At 52.9% G+C, this 13,846-nt stretch overlaps 2 protein-coding genes across 4 annotated transcripts; one reads left to right on the top strand and one right to left on the bottom strand.

Moving 5' to 3' along the window:
- Nucleotides 1-203: 203 nt before the first annotated feature.
- Nucleotides 204-4,757, bottom strand: LOC138719653 (uncharacterized). The gene is made up of 4 exons (XM_069854957.1): nt 4,350-4,757; nt 2,513-2,519; nt 1,194-1,250; nt 204-958 (listed from the first exon to the last, which is right to left on the bottom strand). Exons 1-4 carry the CDS (start codon nt 4,755-4,757, stop codon nt 204-206), a joined length of 1,227 nt encoding a protein of 408 aa, XP_069711058.1.
- A 15-nt stretch (nt 4,758-4,772) lies between these two features.
- On the top strand, nt 4,773-13,317 carry PAQR3 (progestin and adipoQ receptor family member 3). Of its 3 annotated transcripts, none has more exons than XM_069855057.1 (7): nt 4,773-4,977; nt 5,809-5,971; nt 6,991-7,146; nt 7,848-8,045; nt 9,401-9,491; nt 9,803-9,951; nt 11,041-13,317. In XM_069855057.1, the coding sequence occupies exons 1-6, from the start codon at nt 4,793-4,795 to the stop codon at nt 9,943-9,945; spliced, it is 936 nt and encodes a 311-aa protein (XP_069711158.1). In that variant the 5' UTR covers nt 4,773-4,792; the 3' UTR covers nt 9,946-9,951; nt 11,041-13,317. The 3 variants fall into 3 exon arrangements, with proteins under 3 accessions (XP_069711158.1, XP_069711159.1, XP_069711161.1); XM_069855058.1 differs by having other exon boundaries at nt 7,911-8,045; XM_069855060.1 differs by lacking the exon at nt 4,773-4,977 and having other exon boundaries at nt 5,956-5,971; nt 6,915-7,146.
- Nucleotides 13,318-13,846: the final 529 nt, after the last annotated feature.

Below are 13,846 nucleotides of genomic sequence, written 5' to 3' on the forward strand. Positions count from 1 at the left end.
CAAAGGTATTTTCCCAACTAAGGTCAAGCTGATGACAGATTTCATTCCCAGGCTTTAAGCTGCCTTTCCTGGAAAACTCCGAGTCAGCCAAATTCTCTCACGGCAGCAGATTCCGGCAGTGGGAAAAGGAGTCCCAGGGCACCTCCCATTTCTTTGCTTGCAATAAACATACAAAACCAAGTCGGGAGCCGGCGTTTTGCCGGTCAGTCTGGGAGAAGAGGCTCCAGCACGGAGCCACAGCTACCCCGGGACGAGCAGCGGTGCCAGGCTGACCCCTGCAGGGCGAGCGCGGCGGCAGCGGCAGCAGGGAGGGACTCCCGACGGGAAGGGAAGGGATGCTCCACGGGGGAAGGGAAGGGATGCTCCACGGGGGAAGGCGAGGGATGCTCCACGGGGGAAGGCGAGGGATGCTCCACGGGGGAAGGCGAGGGATGCTCCACGGGGGAAGGCGAGGGATGCTCCACGGGGGAAGGCGAGGGATGCTCCACGGGGGAAGGCGAGGGATGCTCCACGGGGGAAGGCGAGGGATGCTCCACGGGGGAAGGCGAGGGATGCTCCACGGGGGAAGGCGAGGGATGCTCCACGGGGGAAGGCGAGGGATGCTCCACGGGGGAAGGCGAGGGATGCTCCACGGGGGAAGGCGAGGGATGCTCCACGGGGGAAGGCGAGGGATGCTCCACGGGGGAAGGCGAGGGATGCTCCACGGGGGAAGGCGAGGGATGCTCCACGGGGGAAGGCGAGGGATGCTCCACGGGGGAAGGCGAGGGATGCTCCACGGGGGAAGGCGAGGGATGCTCCACGGGGGAAGGCGAGGGATGCTCCACGGGGGAAGGCGAGGGATGCTCCACGGGGGAAGGCGAGGGATGCTCCACGGGGGAAGGCGAGGGATTTTTTTTTGCCACGAGCATTTGAGATACTCTGGACAATTCTTCTTCCAAGTCATTTGCCCCGTTGTTCCCTGAAGGAACCAGCGGAACAGAGCATAAAGAGATCGGTCAGTACTACAGAGTTGACATCAGGCAGCACAAACCAACCTGCTGCTTATTCCCAGGGGTTCCTCAACCAGCATGCTCAGCAGTGGCCAGGGGGTTCTTCCTCACGTGCCTGAAGGGGGGACAGTCCAGGAATACCTCTGGTGACAGAAGGGGGCTCAGTTGGCGCAGCTGGGCCTGACAGGGAACAGTCAGGCTCACTTGAGATCTCCTGGTCACCTCCCTGAAAGCCTCCCCACTTTTGTCTAGCCTTAGTTGCTGCAGAAAAGCAGGGAACATCTCAGGCATACTCATTTTTACTCCCAGTTACACTTATCTGCCAGTAAAATTAGAGATATGGTACAGGAATTAGGGCAAGCTACTCACTCCCCCAAGTGGGTCACTTCAGGTCAAAGCAATCTTGCACAGATGGCTAATTTCAATCACTTATGCAAGCCACACAATTGTTCAATAAGCTCCAAATAAATAGTGTAAGTAATTAATTTAAAGCTGCCCTAATTGTTTCTCAATTTCCCCTATTAATTTAACCTATAACACTTTCCTGATCAGAGCTTCAAAGCTTTAACTTAAGAGCCAATTAAACTCCTCTTCTGAAAAAGAAGTGCTGTCAGCTCCGATCCCTCCTGACAGAGCTCTTTGAAGCACTTGGGATTCCATATAAATTGCACAGGGCTTGGAAACAAAGCATTTTTCCCAGGTATCATGTTCTCAGTGCGCTAATGAGTCAATGGACAATTAAGACTAATTACAGTTTTAACTTAGTAGCAACTTTCTAAGCAGCATTTGGCCTGACAAAAGCAAGTCACCACTCAAGCAAACAACGACTCTCCTTGTTTCCCAGCGGACCGAGCAGGAATATGGGTTCTCCAGCTAGGTTTCACCATAGCAGCAACAGGCTGCTGGGGACAGCCGGAGCTCCCTCACCTGAATTAATGTTGCAGCTACGTTTTTGTTCCCTTAAATGCATGTGTGTGCACACACTTACATGTAGTTTCGGCTGGGATAGAGCTAACGTCACTGCAATCGCTCTTTGGGACTGGCTATCATCAGGTGATGAGCAGTGGTATTTTAACATATACTTTTACACATAATATTATTACTATTATTCTCTCTCATTATAAATTGCTTCCCCTTTGAGCAAGCTAGCAGATAACACCTTTGTAGCCTCCTAAGACTTAGGGAAAACTCTGGAATCTGAATTCTCAGTTCCTCCATTCCCTCACGTGTGACTCGCCGAGCCACCCCTGGCATTGGCCAGCTTCACTCCCCAGCACCGCCCTGCCCACAGGGTGTTTGACCACCCTGTGCTTCCCTGCGCACCTGATGCGACTGTGCCACCTGCAGATGGGATATCACAGAATCACTAGGTTGGAAAAACCTCGATATCCTGCGCTCTCCATCCTAAATACGGCCAGCAGCGCAATTCAGGTCTCTCCCCTCCTGCCAGATCTGCATCTACGGATCTTCTTTCAGAACGCACTTTCTCTGTGTATCTTGCCTAAATCATTATGTTTCTTTACCTGCAAGCTAGGGGGACGAAAGAACAGAAACAGAGAAGCCATAAGGGATGGAAGACAGAAACAAAGTAAAGCAGGAACGAGACATTCAGAGATGTGCTTTGGATACGCCCTGGAAAAGCAAGGAAGTATTTAGAGCTAAGCCTGCTAAATTATTACTATGAACACAACTCCTCCGGGTAGCTCCCCGAAGCCCTGTGGTATACGCAGGGGAAAAACATGCCCAGCACGCAGGGCAGCTGAGAAGGAGGGAGAAGGCACGAGGGGCAGTCAGGGGGTCTGCAGAAGCAGGAGGATCACAGCGCTCAGAGCATGAACATTGATATATCTTGGTGAATGATTGATTAGCGAGAATAGTCAAGAGTTGCTACTGACCAAAGGCAACTCATTTGGGGGTAACTAAGCGGTGTGGCATGGAAATTGGAGGTAGAGGGGGCACAGCTGGTGCGACTGCAATGCCCAGACCTTGGACGTGTCATTCTGGGTGTCAAACGCCCATCACCCTCCACCTTGTCCTGCTCCAAACCCATCTCCCTACCATGGGAAAATCTTTCGTACTCCCCGCACTCATGGAGATGCACTCTCACGTTTAACTACAGAAAAGACATTACCGGCAAGCAGGAGCAGGTGAGTAAGGGTAGCCAGTCAGCACACCCATTTTCAGCCTTGATTCCCATCCAGTGACTGACTTCTCCACACCTTTTTTCTTTAAACTAAGAATAAAAAAAAAAATAAAAGCAACTGGCAAAGAACCCACAGCTGCTCTTATTTAGGCAAAGCCAAGCCTTTAGAAGAATTGTCTTCACTACTAATCACAGAACGCCAGATTAGAAGGGACCTCAGGGATCAGCTTTTTAGATGATCTCTAGTTCAAATGAGATGGACCAGCACCCTGTCGAGCTGAGCTGTGAAAGGGTCCAGTGTAGAGCAATTCACTACCTCTCCAGGGAGATGATTCTAATGTTTAGCTGCTCTCACAGGGAAAAATTCTCCTCTAGAATCCATTCGGAATCTCCCCAGGAGAAACTTGTACCCATTGCCCCTTGGCTTTTCCATGTGAATGACTATTGGATCAGTATGCCCTCTGTTTGAAAAAAGGGTGACTTTCAGTAAAGTAAATCAATGCCCCAGTGGGGAACTGAAATAATTACTTAAAAATAATCAGATAGAATACATCTCTTCTATCCCCCCTCAACAGCTCAGCAACTGCACCACTTCCTGTAAATGTTTTAAGCTCTCTAAGCCTGCGGGCAAGATCAGTGCAGCTCAAAGGGGACACAGACAGCACAAGATTGAGCAAAACCTCGCCTCTGTCAGCTCTGTCTCTCAGAAACACACACACTGATTCCAGTCCCTGTGGAACCCAGTCTGAGCTGCACAGCAGGGTTATGTGTTCCCAGGTGCAAGACCTTAGAGCCATCTGCATTGGACTTGATAAGGCTCCTGCTAGCCTGCTCTTCCAGCCTATCCAGGTCTTCCTAACCTCCAAAGATAATTAAGACTACTCTTCCTTTGGTATTTCATAGACTACCCAGAAGAAGAGGGGGGGGAAAAAAAAAGCATAGAATCATGGAATCTTTCAAGTTGGAAAAGACCTCCAAGCTCATCCAGCGCATCCACCAGCCCAATCCCACTGCACCTGTTAAACCACGTCCCGAAACATCTTGTCTAAAAGTTTTTTTAAACTCTCCCGGGATGGAGACGCCGCCACTGCCTCTGCCAGCGCTTCACCGCTCTTTCCGTAAAGCAATTTTCCCCAATATGGAATTGTTCGGTTGGAAAAGAGCTTTGAAATTATCGAGTCCACAAACTACCCGCTCTGAGCCCCCCTGGGCACAACCCGAGGCCGTTCGCCCCCTCGTCCCAGGGCCCCCGGGGCGGGGCCCGGCGCCCCCGCGGCCTCCATCCTGGGGAGGGTCGCACCGCCCGGGCGCCCCCGCGGGAACCTCCATCGCCAGCGCCTCTGGGAGCCGGACACCGCCTCCCTTGGGCTCCGCTCCTGCCGCGGCGGCCCCGTGCGGGGTGTCGGTGCTCCGGGGAGCCGCGAAGGGGCCGCCGAGGAGCCGCTGACGGTTAAGCGGCTCCCGGGGGGTCCCGGCTCCTGCGGGAAGCGGCGCGCGCGCAGCTCGTTGGGGGCGGCGGGGAGAGGGAGGAGCGCGCGCCCCCTGGCGGCCGCGGCCGGGGAGGCGCGGAGAGCGCGGGTGCGTGACGTCATCTCGCGGCGCCGCTCGGGGTGCGGTGACGCCATCTCGGCGCGCCGCTCGGGGCGCCGGCGGGGCCGGGATGCAGGCGAAGGCGCCGCGGGGCGCGCACTACATCGAGCTGGGCGGGTACCAGTACTGGCCCGTGCTCGTGCCCCGCGGCATCCGCCTCTACACCTACGAGCAGATCCCCGTCTTCCTCAAGGACAACCCCTACATCACCGACGGGTACCGCGCCTTCCTGCCCTCCCGGCTCTGCCTCAAGAGGTGAGGGGGCCGGCCCCGCCCCGCCCCGATCTGGCCCCCTGGGCCCCGTTCCGTCTCCCTGCCTCACCCTCGTCCCGTGCCGCCCTCCCCTACCTCCCCCCCGACCCCATTCTGTAGCCCCAAGGCCCCGTGCCTCGCCCCCAGCCCCGTTCCCTTCTGCTCCCGCCCTGGTCTCTCTCTGCCCGGGTCCCCTGCCTCATCGCCCGCCCCATTCAATCTCCCCTTGGAACCCCCCCCCTTAGCCCTACCTCGTTTTCTCTTCCTGCTCGGTTTTGTCCCTCCCCCAACCTCACCTTCCACCTTGTTCTGTCTTTCCCCAAGTTCCCCTGCGTCCTCCTAGCCCCGTTCTTTCTCCCCCTGAGCCTCACGCCTCGCCCTTAGCCCCGTTCTGTCCTGCCACCCAGGCCTCCTGCCGTGCCCCCGCCCTGTTCTGTTCTTCTCCTGCTCCCTTTTGTTGCGTGTCCCCCACACCCTTCCTGCCACCCTCTCCCCCAGGCCCGTTCTGTCTGCTCCTGTGTCCCCCCCACCTCACCCCTGCCCTGTTCGGTCTCCCCCTGGGTCCCCTGCCTCACCTCCAGTCCTGTTCTGCCCATCCCTCCTCACTCTATTCTGTTCCCTCCCCAGCCCCTTTGTTTCACCTCCACCCTGTCCCAACCCCCCCAACTCTGTTCTGTTCCCTTCCTGCTTCTCCCCCACCCCATTCTGTTCCCCTCCTGGGCCCCCTGTCTCATCCCCAGCCCTGTTCTGTCACCCCCCAGGTCCCCTCACCTTGCCCCTACTCCGTTCTGTCCCCTACTGCCTCACCCTGTGTCCTGATCTGTCTCCCCGCAGCCTCTTCATCCTCTCCAATGAGACCGTCAACATCTGGAGCCACCTCCTCGGCTTCGTTCTCTTCTTCGCCCTGGGCATCCACGACCTGACAGCCGTCCTGCCCGCTGCTGGCGCCTCCCGGGAGGACTTTGTCATCTGCTCCGTCTGCCTCTTCTGCTTCCAGGTAGGGCTGGGAGCCGGGATGGGAGAGAGTGGGGCAGCCCCTCAGCTGCACTGCAGCAGGGTGGTCTTAGGTGGGAGCCCCAAAGCTTGTTCTCTCGCTTTAATGAGATCTCTAGGAAAGACGGGGATAGACTTTTTATCAAGTCCTGTTGTGACAGGACAAGAAGCAATGGTTGTAAAGTCAGAGGGGGAGATTTAGACTGGATATGAGGAAAGTCTGTTATGCTGAGAGTGGTGAGGCACTGACCCAGGTTGCCCAGAGGTGGATGAGGCCGCATCCCTGGAAATATTCAAGGCCACTGGGTTGGATGGGGCTCTGAGCAACTAGATGGAGTTAAAAATGCCCCTACTCCTGCAGGGGGACTGCAATAGATGATCAAAGGACCATTCCACCCAAAGCATTCTGTGATGCTATGGTTGAACTGGTTTTGACCTGGTTTGTGTATGGAATAAGGCAGGAAGGGCTGAGCCTGGCTGGCTCAGAGAGAGCCTGTGAGAAACAACTGCCCAGTCTCACAGCTGGGCACTGGGGTCCAACCGGTGTCTGCTGTAGCTCCCCAACCTGCGATGCCAGTGTAGAAGCAAACAAGCAGCCTGTGCACAAGAGTTTAAATTCTCGTGTGTTCTCTCAGGTGCTGGGTAGTCCAGGCGGATTTGGACTGCGCTTTCTGCTTGTGGTAGTTTGGCCAAGCAGAATTCATTGCCCCACTGTGCTCGTGCAGACACGGTCCCATTCCCTTGTGTTCTGGCTTGTCATTTGGCCTCACTAGCCCAAATTTCTTAGCAGTGAAACTGGAGATTATCGAGTCTTGCAAAGGTTGCTGTTCCTTCTTCAGTCTGCTAGAGAAGCTTACACCAGTTTATGCTCATTACTGGTAGGAATCATAATTATCTCCCGTAAGTTGCACCATAAAACACGTAACAGGTTGCTCACACACTCTCAGGTTCTGAGTTTAAGCTTGCTGTACTCTCTGTGCCTGTATAAGAGCCTGATGCCTCCTTGTTTGCCCATATGTGTAGGTGTGTATGCTCTGCTCAGTAGGATATCATCTTTTCTGTTGCCACCGCTCGGAGAAGACCAGCCGACGATGGATGGCCTTAGATTACGCAGGAATTTCCATTGGCATCCTGGGCTGCTATGTGTCCGGCGTCTTTTATGCATTTTATTGTAACAACGTAAGTTTAAAGCACTTGCTCACATCACATTTAATTCCTGCAGTCCCATTGTGGTGGCTCCCATGCCGTGGGAGGGGGGCTGACCACTGGGTGTCCAAACGGAACATTAGGCAGGAGACGGAGGGAAAGGGAAACAAGTTCCTTCCGGGACAAGCAGAACTGTGCTTGCTGAAGCGAGAGGCAAACTGAGGTTTTCCTTTCTGGCTGCCACACACACAGGCCTCAAGAAAGTACATCAAGGCAGGGTAAACATACAGGTAATAAGTACATAAGTAATTCAAACTCCCTTTCCCACTGGGTAGCTTACCTGAGACAGAAACAAGATCATTTTCTGTACATCTAGTAGAGGAACAGTAGAGCGAGTTCCCTTCAGAGGCCTCAATTACATCCAGGTCTGCAGCAGATGCAGTGATCGGGTAGCTGCACGTGTCTGCATAGGCAGAGGTGAGTGTAAAATGGTTTGGTGAAGGCACTGCTGGAATAAATGGTGTTATGCCAGGTTTTTCTGAGCAAGAGGCTCCCTTCCCTTGCTGTCAGCCGAGAAAGACAAGTCCATCCCCTCAATCCCCATCAGTGCACTCGCAGCACCAACAAGAGAGTTGTGCCTCATTACAAACAGTAGCGTAAGCTTTCTACCCCAAGCTTGCTTTTACACCCCGTGAGAACGCCCACAAACCTGCTTTCGTTTCTTCTTTCCCCAGTACTGGCGTCAGGTATATTTAATCACTGTGCTGGCAATGATCTTGGCAGTGTTTTTTGCTCAGATTCATCCCAGTTACCTCACGCAGCAGTGGCACAGACTGCGCTCCCTCATCTTTTGCTCCGTGTCTGGATACGGAATTATTCCCACCATCCACTGGGTTTGGCTCAACGGTGGTATCGGTGCATCTATCGTACAGGTAAGAGGAGATGAGATTTGCTTTGGCTTGTCTCTTTCTGTGTTCCCTTGGTCCTCTTACACTTGGGGAACAGGGTGAGAAGCAGTGGTAATGAACATTTCTTGGAGCACAGAGCTCTTTCCCATAGAATGACCCAAATGCAAACACTAAAAATCGTGTTAGGAAGCAGAAAACAGGCTGGGTCAATTAAATCTGCTCTCATTTAGAACTGCACACGAGGAGGAAGGCTGGGTGGACTCACAGCTGAGCGTATCTGCCCGAGGGACGGAGCAGCCTGCAGGGGTGGCTGCAGCCTCGCTCACCCAGGGCAAGGGGCAGGAGCAAAGAGCCAAGTCAGCTGCAGAGTGGGAAGAGGGTCTGCCCAGCTGCTCGAGGGCTCTGGGCTGTCTGCCTCCACAACTCGAGAGGAGAGGAGGGAACCAGAAGACAGTGATGGGGTGATTATTTGCTTCCTCTTCTGAGCCGTGGCATGGCAGCAAAAATGAATATTTGCCTTCTAAGCCCCCTGTGTCTTACGGAGCCGTCCTGTAACATCACTGTGAGGTTACTCTTACCCTGTTCGTGTCTTACCTCATAGTTATGTTCTGAAAACCAAGCGGCACCTAATGTGAAACCCCCAGAAAGCGCTGCAGTTAAACCAGGGAACCAGTTGTGCTGTAGAAGCTATGACTAGGGGTGGTGGGTTATCCTGTTCCAGAGCGGCTGCTGAACATGTAAGAGCATCATCGATGAGCATAGATAGTCTTTAGATAGAGACCTTCACACTGACTTAAAACTGCGATGAAGGGCAGTTGTCCCCCAATACCTCCCCTTTCATTTCTCCTGGTACAGCAGAGTGGTTGGAATAGCACGAGCTTGTCTTCTGTACTTCAGCAAAGTGCTCTGCCCCAGTAACAAAACTTTCTGTTAAAGCAAACAGAGCAGCTCGTGAAGGGGCTGTTGGGATTATTTACCGCTCAGCATGCGGTACTGCTGTGCCCTGGGCTCTAGCACCTACAAACCTGACTGGTAAGTGAGGTTTTGCACCTAAGGGATCCTTCTCACCTACTTCTCCCGTCTGTGGCCGCTCTGCGTGTCAGAAGATGTTCTGTTACTGACCGGTTTTGTGTCTGCTGCAGGCTGCACAGAAACGCTAAGGAGCTTGTGTACAGAAACAGGGAGGTCATGATAAAAAAGGTTCTTCCCATTTCTGTTTTCCCAAGCTTTGGCATTTGCTTCCCTGTTGGATTTTGTTTGTGGATAACACAGGTAGTGAAGTATGGTTCTGTTTTGTCAAGCCTTTTTCTTTAGGGACAGGGTTTATTTTTCAGCTTCTGCTTTCTGAGAGACTAGGAGAGCTTCCTTTTCTTTTGCAGGAGTTTGCTCCGCGTGTGGTTGTCATGTACTTCATTGCTGCTGTGGCTTTTCTCTTCTATATTTCCAAAGTTCCTGAAAGATACTTCCCAGGTAGGAAATGGTCTTCTGGATATTTTTTTACTGCAGCTGAACTTCCTGTAGTGTCAAGTCCTTACTGCAAGTCCTGAATGTTCTGTGAGAGAGCAGGCTGACTGTGCTCTGTGTGAAGTGTTCTCATGCAGCGTAAACGTTGTGTGTATTTGCATCAAATACAGACAATTTCTGTCCAAGTTTGTTAAAGAACTTCCACTGCCTCCCAGCGAGCGTATAGTTGAGCTTTGGGGAGGCTGATCACTAATTGCATTGCCCCCGTTCTTGCTGAATTTAACAACGAAGCCCCTCGCCCCCTCTCTTCCCCACAGGCCAGTTGAACTACCTCGGCTCAAGCCACCAGGTGTGGCACGTCCTTGCGGTGGTGATGCTGTACTGGTGGCACCAGTCCACAGTGTACATCCTGCAGTACCGACACAGCACGCCCTGCCCTGAGCGCAGCGACGACTCCTGAATACAGGTACGGCTGCTTCCCACCATGGAGCCACAGCAAGGTTGGGGTGGGAAGGGATCTTTAAAGGCCACTTCATCCAACCCCTGCAGCTAGCAGCAACATCTTCAACTACATCAGGTGTCTTAGAGCCCTGTGCAGCCTGACCTTGAGTGTTTCCAGGGATGGGGCCTCCGGTGCCTTTGGGCAACCTGGGCCAGTGCCTCACCACTTTCAGCGTGAAGAATTTTTTCCTTATGTGTAGACCAAATCTCCCCTCTTTTAGTATAAAACCCTTGCTCCCTGTTGCAACAGGCCTTGATAACATGTTCGCCCTCATCTTTCTCATAACTCCCCTTTAAGTATTGAAAGGCTGCCAAAAGGTCTTTCCAGAGACAATAAATTACTTCTCTGAAAAGTTCCTTTCTTGATAAATCAATCTGTTTGGGTGCCTGCACTCTGTGATGTCAGAGGAGCCTTGTCATCTTAGTGAGACAACAGGACAGCATGAGGTACCAAGTATTTAGGGCTAAATTTAGCGATTTTCAAGGAAGCGAATGACTGCAGCTCCAGGGCAGCGGTAACTTGCACAGGGACAGCTTATGTGTTTTATGTTTATGTCTGTGTTCACTAAAAAAGTAGTTACGTCATCATTGACCGTGCCATTGCTGCTTCTGGAACACACAACACCCATCTATGCCTCCTGAACTGTGATTAGTCGGGGGAACGGGACTCTCACTAGGACAGGGGTGAGCAATCCTGGCTTTAACTTGCACAGATGTCAGCCAGGCCCCTCGTGAGCTTCCCCAGATGAAATGCTGGTGTGTGCAATACCTGCTTTTAAGTGAAACAGCAGTGATTTGCTGCCAGGCACTCTGTTCATCTGTGCTGCTGAACTGCCTGTGGCCCCAAGCAGCTTTATGATGGGCTGGGCAGGTCACTCGCAGCGCTCTCACCATTCTAATAACCCTATACAGGCATCAGTATTGGTTCCCAAATAGCTTTTTCCTCAGGCTCTTGGTGTGCTGAGCATTGGTCTGCGTTCCTGGCAGTAGGCTAACAGTTGGTAATCCCACATACCCAGCGAGTGACTCCCCTTGTTTTCCCGCTTTGTTTCAGAGATGCTGCCACAGCATTTCTGACTTTGGGGGCCTAGACCTTACCTTGTGAGCTGAGCCACGAAGAGAAGCGCTGAGGCTGTTCCTTTTCTGACTCCTGGGCTGCTACCTGCTTGCTGGACAAGCCTGTGTTGTTACCGGGATCTGGCATTCACTTCCTCTTCTGCAATCGAGGATAAAATATCTTCCTGGAGCGGGACAGTGCAGCGCTGGCCTGTTCGAGTCTGCATTCGGATCATGGCAGTATTGATTCTGCTTGGTAAACACGAACAACAGAGACTGTGACCCTTACTGAGCTACCAGGCTGTATCCCGGGCTGTCTGGTTTTGTTCAAGTTAGTCACTGAGAAACCGCTTCTGCTGGTGTGCTTGGAAAACCACGGTTCCAGTGGGGCCCAGTCTTGGATTGCAGTCACAGCAGCATGGCGTGTGGCACCCATCACAGTCTGAGCGGTGCGGTTACGCTGCAGCATCAGAACGGTAACGGATCAAACAGACTTGTGACTCCTGTACTTCTCTGGACAAGCTCTTTCCCTTCCTCAGGAAGAAAACAGCACACGTTGTCCACCACCACCACATCCTCATTTCAGATCTCAAAAACTTACCCTTCTGACATGGATCATGCCATTACTTGAAGAAATCCCCATGGATCCCTTTGCTAATTTGGAATTCGCACTCTAAAGTAGTTCAGGAGTCACACTAAGCCTGTGTGTTCCCATTTGTTACCATCTTGCATCACTAAGAGTTTCCTTAAGCTATCTTTGTTTAGGAGGCTGAAATCCTTGCAGCCCGGGCAGCAAGCCTGCAGCTGGTGAGCACCAGCCCTGGAACATGTGATGATGCATCGAACTGTGCTGGCAGAGCCTGTTACTCCTGCCCCAGGCTTTCCCTGGTAACCAGGCTGCCTTGCGTTTGGACTCCGTTGTGAAACCATCCTAGGTTAGCGCTGAGACATTTCCATAGCAGGCAATTCTATAGCCGTAGCTCAGCATGATTAAGTTCAATGGGTGCCAATTTTTCAAAAGGGATTGGAATTATTTGGATTTTTGGGTTAGAATCAGTATTTTTGTGGCTGCTCATGGATAGCAGCTGCGCTTGTGTTTACAGTTCAGCTGAGCAGGGGCAGCAATCACTGCTGCATCACCTGATCCTGGGTGGGTCATTATTAGCTGGTTGGAGATTACCTAGCTTGCCTCAAGACTTAATGCCAAGCGGTTTGAGTTTGGGACCGGTTGCTGGCGGACACGACTGCACTGATGTGGCAGAAAGCAGGAGCCACCGTCACGATTCCTGCTGTAACTACAGGCAGGAAGGTTCTGTTCCAGGATGATGAACCATCAGAGCTGACCTTGCTCCAGCTCCCTGTCTTACCTGCAGTGTGGCCTTTGGCAGCGTCCCAGCACCTCCTCTCCCGTTTTGTCATGTCCACAGCAGCCAGGGCAGCGCGCACAGAGACAGCACAGACCTGGTATCCTATGTCCACAGCCAAGAGAGGGACAGCGCTGCCCAGGAAAGCCTTAGGCAGCCCTGCCTGAGGCTGCGCAACCCGCACCAAGCCCTTAATGACCCGTTGGCCTTGTCAGTGCTCTGCCATTGCCTCCTCCCCCCAGGGAGGGTTTCCCTGAGGGGTTTTGCTTACCCCGAGTGGGCCAGGCTTGCTCTCTGCATTGCCCTCCTCAGGGCGGCTGCTGCCTCCTTCCCCGGGGCTGAACCAGCCCAGCTGCCTCAGGGGGCCTCGCTGGCATGTGCCAAAGCCGCTGCAAAACAGCGATGGAAACACACCAGGACACATTGCGATGGAGAAAGTGGACACTCACCCCCCTGCTGGGGAGCAGCGCTGACTGTTCCGCTCAGGGTGGGTTTGGGTTTTTAACTCCAGGGAGAAGCAGCAGCAAGAACTGACATTGCATTTACGATTCAGCTCCCAGACTGCGGAGCCGTTCCTTGTAAACACTGATTTCCCCTTTAAACTTGACGGCCAAGCAAGTTTCAAGTGCACTAATCATTACTACTGAAGCCTGATGAGGAACCTGCCAAGTACAAAAGCCCTTTCCAGTGATGTGAGAACAATAATAGTCCACGAGTGTGTGTTTGTGTATTGAAGTGCAGTGCGGGGATGTGTTTTGTATGTAAAGTCTAACAACTGTCACAGTTTTTACTGGAGCAGGACTGCCAAGCGGTTTGTTTTTATTACTGACAGAATTTATCAAGCTGCATGGTGGTCTTTTCTGTATGGACTGAGCCTGTAAATAAATCCAAGCCCATGGGCTGTTTATGGGGAGTGACCTCCCTCCGCCTCGCCTGAATGTAGGTGGGAGCTGCTCAGCCACGGGGCGACTCGGATTGCCAGGGCAGCATCTGAACGGCACCGTTCCAGTAGCGCGGGCTGTGTTCGTGTTCCCTATGAGGCAGCTCAGTGCGCTGCGTCCCAAACCACTGCCCTGAGGGGGTCACATCACATTAAACTTACGCCTGGAAGATCGGGGGCAGAAGTGGGTCCACTGAGACAGCGCTGGGAACTGTGCACGGTGATAGGAAAGGGACTGACCCTCGGTCACCCCCTAGGAATGGGAACATGTCCTTACAGAATGGCACCGCAGAAAGACTTAAAAAGCAATACTGAACCTATGGAATTAAGAAGAGCACATGTTAACAATGTGTTAGTCAAAGACAGACGATTGGGCAGCAAATAGAAGTATTTCAGAACACTTTTGAGGGTGTGGCAGGAGCCTCAAGCCACAAAACGCAACCACCAGCAGCACTGATAGCAAGTAAATTAAAGCCTAAGTGGAAACAATCATGCAGTGT

This window comes from Phaenicophaeus curvirostris, chromosome 4 (genome assembly GCF_032191515.1).
Source record: "Phaenicophaeus curvirostris isolate KB17595 chromosome 4, BPBGC_Pcur_1.0, whole genome shotgun sequence".
NCBI classification, from domain to species: Eukaryota; Metazoa; Chordata; class Aves; order Cuculiformes; family Cuculidae; genus Phaenicophaeus; species Phaenicophaeus curvirostris.